The following is a 13353-nucleotide window of genomic DNA, read 5'->3' as shown; positions in this document are numbered from 1 at the left end:
ACAAATGCAGCTCATGCAGCTCAATGTCAAAAAAACAAACAACCCAATCCAAAAATGGGCAGAAGACCTAAATAGACATTTCTCCAAAGAAAATATACAGATTGCCAACAAACACATGAAAGGATGCTCAACATCACTAATCATTAGAGAAATGCAATTCAAAACTACAATGAGGTATCACCTCACACCAGTCAGAATGGCCATCATCCAAAAATCTACAAGCAATAAATGCTGGAGAGGGTGTGGAGAAAAGGGAACCCTCCTGCACTGTTGGTGGGAATGTAAACTGATACAGCCACTATGGAGAACAGTTTGGAAGTTCCTTAAAAAACTAAAAATAGAACTACCATACGACACAGCAATCCCGCTACTGGGCATATACCCTGAGAAAACCATAATTCAAAAAGAGTCATGCACCACAATGTTCATTGCAGCTCTATTTACAATAGCCAGAACATGGAAGCAACCTAAGTGTCCATCGACGGATGAATGGATAAAGAAGTGGCACATAGATACAATGGAATATTACTCAGCCATAAAAAGAAATGAAATTGAGTTATTTGTGGTGAGGTGGATGGACCTAGAGTCTGTCATACAGAGTGAACTAAGTCATAAAGGGAAAAACTAATACTATATGCTAACACATATATATGGAATCTAAAATAAAATGGTTCTGAAGAACCTAGTGGCAGGACAGGACTAAAGAGTCAGACATAGAGAATGGACTTGAGAACACGGGGAGGGGGAAGGGTAAGCTGGGATGAAGTGAGAGAGTGGCATGGACATATATACACTACCAAACGTAAAATAGATAGCTAGTGGGAAGCAGCCGCATAGCACAGGGAGATCAGCCCGGTGCTTTGTGACCACCTAGAGGGGTGGGATAGGGAGGGTGGGAGGGAGACGCAAGAGGGAGGAGATATGGGGATATATGTATATGTATAGCTGATTCACTTTGTTAAACAGCAGAAACTAACACACCAGTGTAAAGCAATTATACTTCAGTAAAGATGTTAAAAAATAATAATAATAAAATAAAATAAGCACAAAGCAGCCACTTTAGAATGTTGCTTCTATACACCATAGCCCTTCGCCCATACATATTATGTCCCTCTGTAATTCCTTTTGCACTATACTGAACACCCCACAGAGGCAGCCACCATGTCCTGTACGTGTCTCCATCCCCAGTGGTAGCAGGCACATGACATACAGTAGGTGCCCAAGACTGCTTACTGAAAAACAGTTATTAGGGCTTATGATATGCCAGGCACTAGGTACTCTGACAAGTAAGGCCTTTCCATGGTTTCTCCCATTTAATTCTCACAGTACTGTTATAATTCACATTTATTAATGAGGATGCTAGGCTCATAGAAATTAAGTAATTTGCCTAAGGTCACATAGGTCGTAGGCCAGAGTTGAGACATGAACCCAGTTCTTTTTGACTAAAGCACATGCTCTGAACTGTATGCTATACTGCCTCGGCTACTGCCAAGGCAAAAAATTGAACACATAAAAACTCATACAGGGCCTCCCTGGTGGCGCAAGTGGTTGAGAGTCCGCCTGCCGATGCAGGGGATACGGGTTCGTGCCCCTGTCTGGGAGGATCCCATATGCCGCGGAGCGGCTGGGCCCGTGAGCCATGGCCGCTGGGCCTGCGCGTCCGGAGCCTGCGCGTCCGGAGCCTGTGCTCCGCAACGGGGGAGGCCACAACAGTGAGAGGCCCGCATACCGCAAAAAAAAAAAAAAAAAAAAAAAAACTCATACAGTGTGAGACAGACAGACACACAGACAGACACACACACACAAAGGAATATTATTCATCTATAAGAAAGAAGGCAATCCTGACATTTGCAACAACATGGGTGAAACTAAAGGGCATTTTACACTAAGTGAAATAAGCCAGACAGAGAGAGACAAACACTGTATGGTATCATTTATATGTGGAATCTAAGAAAAATAAGAAAGCCAATCTCACAGAAACAGAATAATGGTGGTTGCCAGGGGCTAGGGCGGGAACAGGGGAGGATATGGGGAGATATAGGTCAAAGGGTACAATCTTTTCAGTTATAAGTAAGCTCTGAGGAGCTAAAGCACAGCATGGTGACTATAGTTAATAACAGTATTAAATACTGGGAACTTGATGAGAGTACATCTGAAGCATTCTCAAAGCACACAGAAAAGGAGTTAACTATGTGAGGTAATGGATGTGTCAATTAACTTGATCTTTGTAATCATTTCACAATGTATATCAAATCATCATACTGCACACTTTAAATATATACAATAATGTTGATTATCCCTCAGTAAAGCTGGGGGGAAATCCACTTACTGTTCATTACTCTCATTTAAAAGTGTTAAGTTAATCTCAGAAATAAACCCATGCATATATGGCCAATTAATTTATGTAAAGGAGGCAAGATCACACAATGGGAAAAGGACAGTCTCTTCAATAAATGGTGTTGAGAAAACTGGACGGGCACATACAAAAGGAGAAAACTGGACCACTATCTTACTTATCATACATAAAAATTAACACAAAATGGATTAAAGACCTGAACGTAAGACCTAAAACCATAAAACTCATAGAAGAAAACGTAGGTAGTAAGCAACTTGACATCAGTCTTGGCAATGATTTTTTGGATCCAACTTCAAAATCAAAGGCAACAGAAGCAAAAATAAACAAACGGAACTACATCAAACTAAAAAGCTTCCGCAGAGCAAAGGAAACGATCAACAAAATGAAAAGACAGCCTACAGAATGGGAGAGGTATTTGCAAACAATATATCTGATAAGGGGTTAATGTCCAAAATATACAAAGAACTCATACAACTCAATATCAAAAAAAAAAAAACAACCAAAAAACAAAAACACCAACCCAATTAAAAAATGGGCAGAGGACTTCAACAGACATTTTTCCAAAGATGACATAGAGATGGCCAAAGGCACACAAAAAGATGTTCAACATCATTAATCATCAGGGAAATGCAAACCAAAACCACAGTGAGGTTTCACCTCACACCTGTCAGAATGTCTATTATCAAAAAGACAAAAAAATAACAAGGGTGGGCAAGGATGTGGAGAAACGGGAACCCCTGTGCACTGCTGGTGGGAATTTAAACTGGTGCAGCCAGTATGGGAAATTGTATGGAGGTTCCTCAAAAAATTGAAAATAGAACCACCATATGATCCAGCAGTTCCACTTCTGGGTATTTATCCAAGGAATACAGAAACACTAATTGGAAAAGATTTCTGAACCCCCATATCCATAGCAGCCTTATTTACATTAGCCAAGATATGGAAACAACCGAAGCGACCACAGATGGATGAAGGGATAAAGAAGATGGGGTGTATACACACACAGTGGAACAGTACTCCTGTAACCCAGCAGGACCCCATGGGGCCTTCCCAGGATGGGCCCCTCCCCCATACCCGCTGCTGGAGCTCCCCTGAAGGACCTAGATAACAGTACCTGATGCATCTTTCCTGAGTTGTCTTGCAGATACTAAAACCACCACCAAATGGAAGAGACTAACTACCTGATGAGCAGGAGCACACAGCCCCCAGACCTCTACCGGAGCCTGAGGATTGACAATGTGACACTGCCCCGTTACCTCACCAGCAACCGACCAGAGACTTGTGCACAGGCAGGTTACATACTCTGCGACTCCCCTGGCCTTTAAAACGCTTTCCTGAAACCCACGGGGAGTTCAGGTGTTTTGAACACTAGCTTCCCTGGACTCCTTGCTTGGTACCCTGCAGTGAATGCTTCACTTTCCTTCCCACAACCCGGTGTCAGAAACTGGCTTTCCTGAGTGCAGGCAAACGGACCCGAGTTTGGTTCGGTAACGCTCAGACATTAAAAAAAAAATGGAATCTTGCCATTTTCAACAACCTGGATGGACCTTGAAGGCACTATGCTAAGTGAAATAAGTCAGACAAAGAAAGACAAATGCTGTATTATTTCACTTATACTTGGAATCTAAACAAACAAAACAAAGCAAAACAACAAGAAGCTCATAGATAAAGAGACAGTTTCGTGGTTGCCAGAGGGGAGAGGGGATAGCGGGTGGGTAAAATGCGTGAAGAGGGTCAAAGGTACCAACTTCCAGTTATAAAATAAATAAGTCACAGTGGTATAATGCACAGCATAGTGACTATAGACAGTAAAACTGCATTGCATATTTTCGTTGCTAAAGCTGCTAAGAGAGTAAATCTTAAAAGTTCTCATCACAAGAAAAACAAAATTTGTAACTGTGTGGTGACAGACAGTGACTAGACTTACTGTGATGATCATTTCACAGTGTATGTAAGTATCGAGTCATTATGTTATACACCTGAAACTAATATAATGTTACATGTCAATTATACCTCGGAAAAAAAGTAGTCAAAAAAACATGAATCAATATATGAAATAGCTTTAGCATTTTACATTAAAATCCAAGATAGGAAGAAATATAAACTTTAATTTCTAATAGCATTGTATAACAGAAAAAAATGCCACAGAAACCACAAAAGGTCACACAGTAATTTCACCTGATTTTCTATCTTTCTATAATAACTAATTTTTGAAGAGGAGATGAGCAGCTGGTATTTAAGACTTATCTCTGGTTATCAAATGTTAAGGGAAAGGAGCTATAAAAGTTGCTCACTTAAGTATCTCCATTCAGAGACCACAGTCATGGTAACCTATATTTTAACACCAGCAACTTCTTTTTCAGGGTCAAAAAGAAATAGGGCTCATTAGAATTATTTTATTCAGCAGCAAGAAAGGGTAGATTAGAAGTCAGAAAAATTGGCTTTTAAGCTAACTGAATTGGTGGGAAAATTGTTTAGCTTCTCTGGGCCTCCAATTTCTCATCTAGAAACAAAGCAGTTGGCTAAATAATTCATAAGGCTTACTTCAGCTCTTAACATTTTATGATTCAAAGAGTATTCACAAACTGATAAAACAGAGAGGCTTATCTTTTTACAATTTCTTTTTTTTTTTTTTTTTTTTTTTTGCAGTACGCAGGCCTCTCAGTGTTGTGGCCTCTCCCGTTGCGGAGCACAGGCTCCGGACGCGCAGGCTCAGTGGCCATGGCTCACGGGCCCAGCCGCTCTGTGGCATGTGGGATCTTCCCGGACCGGGGCACGAACCCGTGGTCCCCTGCATCAGCAGGCGGACTCTCAACCACTGTGCCACCAGGGAAGCCATCTTTTTACAATTTCTAAATCAGCAGGTGAAAACAGAGTTCACTGCTAGCCTCCATGTTAAATTTCCATGTAAACCCATTTTGAAGACTCATCCACTTTTTTGAAAAGGATTTTGGTTTTTTAAAGTAATCAGAAGTCTTACTAAAAACACAATATTGTGTCTAGCATTGATCATCTGTTATTTAACAAAGAAAAAAAATCTTCCTTAATTAAATAAACCAATTTAAATGCCTTGCTTTTGGAAACCGCTACTGACCTCCAAAAGCCCTACAGGGTACAGGGAAATACTGCCTAAATGTCAGTGATGAATCTGCTAAATTGGCAAGGACTCACCTCAAATGTGTCTGCTATGCATGGCTTCACTAAATATAACAACCAAATAATCACTCTGTTTTCTGACACCACTCAAATTTATACATAATCCACAGATGGGGGATCCTAAAAAGACTTGCATATATCCCAACCCAGTCTACAATCAAACTGAGAAGCCAAGCCAAGGGTGGCAGGCAGGAACCCGCAGTTCTCACACATAGCGAGAAACAGGTCAGGGATACGTGACATTTTCACACACGTAATCCCAAGTCAGAGGAAGCCACTAGGGTTCAGGCAGCTGACACAGGATGACTAAAGTAGGCTAGCTGTTAGATGAAGACAATTAGTAAATGATCCTTTCCTCAGAGTCAAAGTCAAGCTGCAGTGGGACTCTGGCAGGTCTCACCCTCACCCAAAGAGCCCCCATTGAACTCCAGCCAACTGGCACCATCTGGAAAGACAGGTCACGTTGCCAGATCTTCCAAGTTTCAAGAAAAGCCAGAAATACATTCTATGTGTCTTGACTCTTTAAAATTGTGGTAAAAGACATATAAAGTTTACCATCTTTAACATCTTTAAGTGTACAGTTCATTAGTGTTAACTACATTCCCATTATTGTGCAGTGAATCTCCAGGACTTTTTCATCATGCAAAACTGAAAGTCCTAGAGATTATCATATTAAATAAGCCAGACAGAGAAAGACAAATATCATACGATATCACGTATATGTGAAATCTAAAAAATTGATACAAATGAACTTATTTATAAAACAGAAATAGACTCACAGACATAGGAAACAAACTCATGGTTACCAAAGGGGAAAGATGGGGGGAGGGATAAATTAGGAGTTTGGGATTAACATATACACACTACTATGTACAAAACAGATGAACAAGGACCCATTGTATAGCACAGGGAACTATACTCAATATTTTGTAATACCCTATAAGGGAAAACAATCTGAAAAGGAATAGATATAGATATATGAATCACTATGCTGTACACCTGAAATGAACACAGTATCGTAAATCAACTCTACTTCGATTAAAAAAATAAATAAATAAAACAAAGTCTATACCCATTCAACGACCACTCTCCATTTTCTCCTTCCCCAGACCCTGGCAACCACCATTCTACTTTCTATGAGTTTGACTACTTTAGATACCTTGATTTTTTTAATGTTGGCAACTAGTTAAAATTTATAGTGTTCTGGGTGACTACCCATTTGTGACTGCTTATGATTACTCAAAGCACTTCAGTGTTTCAAAACTGCAAAAGCCAGCTGATAAAACACAGGTATAGCACTAACATCAAAGTCAAGGACAAATTTTAGAGTTCAGATGTGCTTTTCTTGCCCTTGTACTCTGAGAAAAGATTAAAGCTTTCAGATATGCTTTACATGAATTCTTACCATGCCTGCTTGATGTAAGAACCACATGAGGTAGTCTTCCTGAATGTCCACAAGGCTGGAAATCTCAGGAATATAAAAGGTATCATATTCCACATGCTTCACTTTAAGATTTACCTGATGAAGAACAAAACAAGGACAACTAAGACCCAGGCAACTGGTAAATGGCTTCCCATAGAACATCTCGGTAGATCATTTTACCCTACTAGCTCTTCATCCCTCTCCCCTCTGGCTCTTCTCTATGCTCACCTTGTATAATTTCTCCAAGAGCTTGAGCGCTGCTGTAACATAATTGTTAAACAGCACAGGAATTAAGAATGTCTTTCTTCCTCTCAGTAGATAAATGACTGCACCTTTATAGAGGTTTACCAGCTTCGCGAAATATTTCGGGCATACCTGAGACCACCAGTTATCTTTAGAAAGAAAGGAAAGACATATTTCAACATGGGATCTTCGTCAAGTATTGATGTCTTCTGCCTACTAGCTAAAAACTGCTCCAGCTAGAAGATAAGCATTAGTCTAAAATACAGTTTCCCAAAACTAACTTTAAAAAGAATCCATTAAAGCATTTCTGGAGAGAGTAGCAGCTGTACGAGAATCCTGGAGCTTTGTTATAAAGCTTTATTTGATTTTTTCCTCAAGGACTCATCCAGAAGGCTAATCTAAAAGTTCAGTTCCAAGGGCACATGTGGACAAGATGCTCAGGCACATATTTCGGGCAGGAGCATTCACATATCCTCGTCCTTTTAGCCCTCTTCTCAGCCACCACCTAAGTCCTGTAAAAAAAAACCCCGAACTTTTAATTAAAAGTCAGGTAATATTCCTTCAAAGATTGCTATCTCTACCTCACGGTCTATTAGAACACCTGAGAAAATATGCCCCAAAGGGCTTTTGAGCTTAAAAAAAATTGAAGACTCACATCTGACTAGTGCTTTCATGATTATCTGTAGAATGGTTCCACCTTCTACAAAAGGTGGAAGCCATATGGAAAAGCCAGTATTCCATCCTGAGCCACACAGGTCTCTTTACTCACGGGGAGACCACACTCAACTAACATCCTAGTCCATACGGAACGCAGAAGTTACTGAGCTGCAGTGAATATACCTAAAAAAAAAGTTACCAGGAAAAAATAAAAGGAAAAAGCCAGGTGACAGACGTCCTGCATTTGATTAATAAAAACACCTCAGGTTCTACTCCCATGAGAGACACCCTCCAATTCACTGAGGAACGGAAGGTTCTTATCTCAGCAAAGTGTCCGTAGCCTGCAAAAATCAGTGTGGACTCAACTGTCCTAAAAAAGAAAAACAAAACAAACATTCGGTAAGTCTCCACTAGGTCATTTTCTTCCTCTCCTTTTCTGGAGACCCGTGTATCACACCACAACTGTTCATTTCACTCCCACCCCCTAAATTAGGTATAAGAGAAAAAACAACAGATGGACACTAATTCTGAGGCACTATTAACCACTAGCCAGTGTAGGAGGAGAAAAAAATAAAGTCTAATAATCTAACTTTGTGAATATTTAAAAATCAAGATTAGTTTGGTGTAAATCATTTCAAATAACCTAAATAATGGTTCAGTTTGTTCAAACTGCAAATTAGAAATTAACAGCAAAGAAAGAAAAGCTTTAAGTGTTAAGGATATGAAATGGCAACAAACAGACTTGCATGTCAATCCACCAGGAGCCAATGGTCACACGAATAAAATAAAAAGCACAAAACCTCTGGTATTCAGTGCAGCGAATCACCTAAGACTTTGCTGGGGTTTGTATCCAGCCGCAGAATGGCCATAGCCAGGGGAATAGTCAACGTTATGTAATACTTGGAATCCTGGAGCAGGGGAAACTCCGGTAGTATTAAGTAGATTCTCATTGCTTCAACATCTGGTGGTGAACTTGACAACTGAGGAATCAGGCAACTTTCAAAGCTATTTAAGATCTGCATGAGAGAAAAGAGTATTGAGAAATTCAAACACACCTGAGATCTAGTTCCCTGATCTCTAAATTCATAAACTATTTGAGAGACTCTCAACTCTCATTCATTCCGTATGTACTCAAGACCCTCTATGAGCCAGGCACTGGTCTGGGCACTCAGGATACATCAGTGAAAAGTAAAGCCAAAGATCTGTGCCCGCACAGACCTTACACTCTGAGGGAGCATTTCCGTAGAAAAACTTAAGCCAGAAAGTTAAAGGCAGGTCAAATTCCCAAAGTGAATTTTTTTTTCTTCCAAAGTGAGTATTTTACAGAGTTATGATTTATACAAGACTTCTGCCTTTTCATCCTCCTCTTTCTTTTTCTCTTCAAAGTCAACTTACTTCAATGCAAAAATGCATTTTTAAGCATACACTTTGTAAAAGTAAAAAAACATACCTGTTCTAGAATCATGGAGTGCTGAGAGTTCATTAACTTCTCAAATAACACTCTAGTTGAGTTCAGGTCAATCCCAGGGATTTTGGGACTTGTTTTAAAATGCTCATCAATTCTAAACAAACAAAAACAAAAAAATATGTATAGCACAGGGAACTCTACCTAATGTACTGTGGTGACCTAAATGGGAAGGAAATCCGAAACAGAGGGGATATAGGTATATGTAAAGCTGATTCATCTTGCTGTAGAGTAGAAACTAACACAACACTATAAAGCAACTATACTCCAATAAAAATTAATTTTAAAAAATATGTTATAAAAGAAAAACAAAGCAAACACTCTGATAGGTAGGAATTACAAAGCTGTCAACAAAATGCATACTCTACATACTGATCAGAGGATCAGATTTAAATTTGACCTGGCAGACCAGATGCACAAAAACATTAACTTTGGGGAAACCTGACAGAATAAATCTCTCTAGAATCCCTTTTTCAAGATGATCTTAAAATTTTCAAGTCTTGGGCTTCCCTGGCGGCACAGTGGTTAAGAATCCACCTGCCAATGCAGGGGACATGGGTTCGAGCCCTGGTCCAGGAGGACCCCACATGCCGCGGAGCAACTAAGCCTGTGCGCCACAACTACTGAGCCTGCGCTCTAAAGCCTGCGAGCCACAACTACTGAGCCCGTGAGCCACAACTACTGAAGCCTGTGCACCTAGAGCCCGTGCTCCGCAACAAGAGAAGCCACCGCAGTGAGAAGCCCGCGCACCACAGTGAGGAGTAGCCCCCACTCGCCGCAACTAGAGAAAGCCCGCGTGCAGCAACGAAGACCCAATGCAGACAAAAATAAATTAATTAAAAAAATTTTTTTTCAAGTCTTTTTTCCTTCAGGTCAAAGTACAAGGATCATTTCAATTTGAGGCTGTCTTGAAATTTATATGCACAGTGTTCTTTTCCTGATTTACTTTTGCATTTTTGACTCTTTCCGTCATTGTGGTACATTGAACTAGACATAGATGCTATGCCTAGGTGCAAAAAACATCCCTTGTGCAAACTGGCCCACTCATCAACAAATGCCAAGTTTAAAGCAAGTATTTTTTAGAAAATCAGATCTACAATAAATGCAAAGTTAATGCCTCGCTCAGTTAACACAAGGAATACTATTACATTCACTCAAGGACTAATTTCACTGTTACCGTTTTTAACTTCCTAGCAACTAATCATTTTTCTAACCTTAAATAAAGTCTTAGTTTTTTAGAGACTTGCAGAACGTCTCTTTTAAATTCCCACTCTTGAACATACCACATCTGTTAATTACAAAAGAACTATCTATTTGCAAAACAGCCTTCTGTTTATGCGTAACAGACACATTCAGATAGTTTTAATACCATCTGACATCATTGTTTTAATCTATAAAAAATAAGTAGAGTTTCTAACATTTGGAAAAAAACATAATTATACGTATTGGAACCTAAGTGGTCAAACAAGAAGAGCTACTTAGGCTTTGTTTGTTGGATCTTTTGTTACTGCCATTCTAAAAATAAATTTGGGGCCTCCCTGGTGGCGCAAGTGGTTGAGAGTCCGCCTGCCGATGCAGGGGATACGGGTTCGTGCCCCGGTCTGGGAGGATCCCATATGCCGCGGAGCGGCTGGGCCCGTGAGCCATGGCCGCTGAGCCTGCGCGTCCGGAGCCTGCGCGTCCGGAGCCTGTGCTCCGCAACGGGGGAGGCCACAACAGTGAGGGGCCCGCATACCGCAAAAAAAAAAAATAATAATAAAAATAAAAATAAATTTGCCCAAAACATAGAAATTAATTCCAATGTCCCATATGTAACCTTCCATATGCTTAGAAGTACCTTCTGTTATACTGTTAAGAAAAAACAAAATATTTTATCTACATGTATTTATGCTTTGTTAAACTGGATCTTCATTTTCACTGGTTTACTACGATGTATTTTACATAAAGCAGGAGAAGCAAAACTCCAGAAATAGCACCAAAGTCCATTTAAAAAATAAAGGTTTTACCCACAAAGCTACAGAATCCATGATACTAAGGATGGATAGCCTAAGAAATCCGGCCAAGAGCCATTCCCAACTTTCATAAAAAGCTGTCCTTCTAGAATAAGATTTCTCAACCTTGGGACTATTGATTTTTGGGGTCGGATAATTCTTTTCTGGGTGGGTGGAATTGTGAGACGCTTGGCAGCATCTCTGGCCTTTGCCCACTAGATGCCAGTAGTATATTCTCCACCACTGTTAACAACCAAAAAATGTCAGTAGAGACTGCTGAGGGGAAGCAAATCAGCCTGGTTGAGAACCACTATTCTAAAAGACCAACATTAGCACAATACAGAATATTTTTCCCTGGAGGAAAAGCCTAAGTATTGACTCTGAAATGAACTGGATGAGCTCATTTCAGTTGCCCTAATGATACAAGTAAATGACTTTGCAATCTTTAACTGTAACTGAACAGAGTTTCTGAAGCAATCTCTTGCAACCCAGTTAGGGACAGAATTTGGGGCAGGGATGGAGTGGGAGATGAGATTCACACACAGAACTGAAGTCTAAGTCTTCGTGGGATTTCATGAGCCTTGTCACTGGCAGGAAAAGGATAGAAAGACGGTCAGGACTTGGGATCACCAACGATCAAAACCTATGACAAGACCCTTCTGCTGCACCAAGTTCCTGAGGGGGATATTTGCAGAAGGGATAAGGCCTAGCAAAGAAACGTTATTTACAACCTGGGAGTTCAGGCCAAATGTAATTTCCTGGTGGGCTGGGCTGGCCCTGAGTCCAAGGAGTCCCTGAAGCCTCTTTGGAACTTTTTCCCTAAATTCACTCTTTCTGAGAAAAGAAAAAACTATGGGAAAGCAAATCAAAGAAACCAAGGAGATTATTTAAAGAATTAAGAATTTAAGAATAAAAACGATTAACATTTTGGAATACCCTGAAAAATACTACTTTTGACTACAGCAACCCTTTCTGAGACGCCGTTGTCTCTCTTTGGTAACCTGCTCCTCTGCCAACCAGGCATGAATCAGCATGGCTCTTCCTGAGGTCCTCTCACTCATCATCACTGGGCGTTCCAATTTCTGTGCAAATCATTGGCTTATCCACTGAATTAAGGCCAACCACCATCAAAGAGAACAGAAGTCTTTCACGGCCTTTGCTGAGTAAGTATTTGCATCACATGTGGGGTTTCCTGGTTTTTTTTTAAAGACTCTAAATCACTTACTTTTTCTCAAGAAAACTTCCATTCCAACAGGCTGCAGAAGACATTATCTGAATGACACCACTGCTCAGGAAGAAAAAGGGAGGGAAGCCTTTAATAATTACAAATAAATGGTTGTTTAAGCATTAAACGACAGGTTTAGTCCTCTATTCCAGGGTTTCATTAATAGCTGCTTTTTCTTACCCAGGTGGAGCCTCGGAAAATGTACATTGCTTTAGAGAAACATTGTGTCATGTCTCAAAATGGACAAGAGCTTAAGTTTTCCTTAAGTCACGTTAAAATAAAATAAAAAGATGGTATCAAAGCTACCAAAAGAAAACTCTTGGGCCTAATAATAATGATCTTGAGCGTTCTTTTCCCATCAATCATCTAAGACACTCCCCACCTCACCTCCAAAAGTGAACACAAAATAAAACCAAAAAAAGAGAAGCTGTTATTTACCAAACACAGAAAGTATCTTTGCGAATTAATAACCAAACAAGTACTTCCTTCTATTTTGTTACCCATCTGACAAAGAAACGAAAAATACGTGAAATAAGTGTTTATTCCTATTATCTAGATTACATAGTTTCTGAGGAAACCGCTAGTTTCTGAGGACCCAGGGTGAAACAGCAGTCAGGAACCCCGGACTTTCTTAGTTAATATAAGGAAAAGGGAAGGAATAAAACAAATATACGGTTGAGGAGGGGATCACAGCAACTTCTATTAATCAGAGAATCCGGGTCAGGAAAGATCTTTAGAGACCATTTCTTGCATCCTGTCCTTTTGTAAATAAGAAAACTAAGAATTAGTGAAGTGTCAAGGTCCCAGCCAAGGAGGTCCCAGTCCCCCTACCCCTCC

General features: G+C 40.1%; 1 protein-coding gene across 5 annotated transcripts in view; it reads right to left on the bottom strand.

Moving 5' to 3' along the window:
- Positions 1 to 13353, bottom strand: part of HERC3 (HECT and RLD domain containing E3 ubiquitin protein ligase 3) — a 143201-nt gene that overhangs the window by 65735 nt on the left and 64113 nt on the right. For all 5 annotated transcript variants that reach the window (XM_060115054.1, XM_060115087.1, XM_060115077.1 and 2 more), the window contains exons 12-16: positions 12517 to 12576; positions 9286 to 9397; positions 8662 to 8851; positions 7164 to 7327; positions 6918 to 7031 (exon numbers count right to left, since the gene is read on the bottom strand). In XM_060115054.1, coding sequence (XP_059971037.1) covers positions 6918 to 7031; positions 7164 to 7327; positions 8662 to 8851; positions 9286 to 9397; positions 12517 to 12576 — 640 coding nt within the window. The remainder of the gene's footprint in view (positions 1 to 6917; positions 7032 to 7163; positions 7328 to 8661; positions 8852 to 9285; positions 9398 to 12516; positions 12577 to 13353) is intronic.

This window comes from Mesoplodon densirostris, chromosome 1 (genome assembly GCF_025265405.1).
Source record: "Mesoplodon densirostris isolate mMesDen1 chromosome 1, mMesDen1 primary haplotype, whole genome shotgun sequence".
NCBI lineage: Eukaryota > Metazoa > Chordata > Mammalia > Artiodactyla > Ziphiidae > Mesoplodon > Mesoplodon densirostris.
Note: the sequence above shows the minus strand (reverse complement) of the source record. Positions and strands in the feature narration are given on the sequence as shown.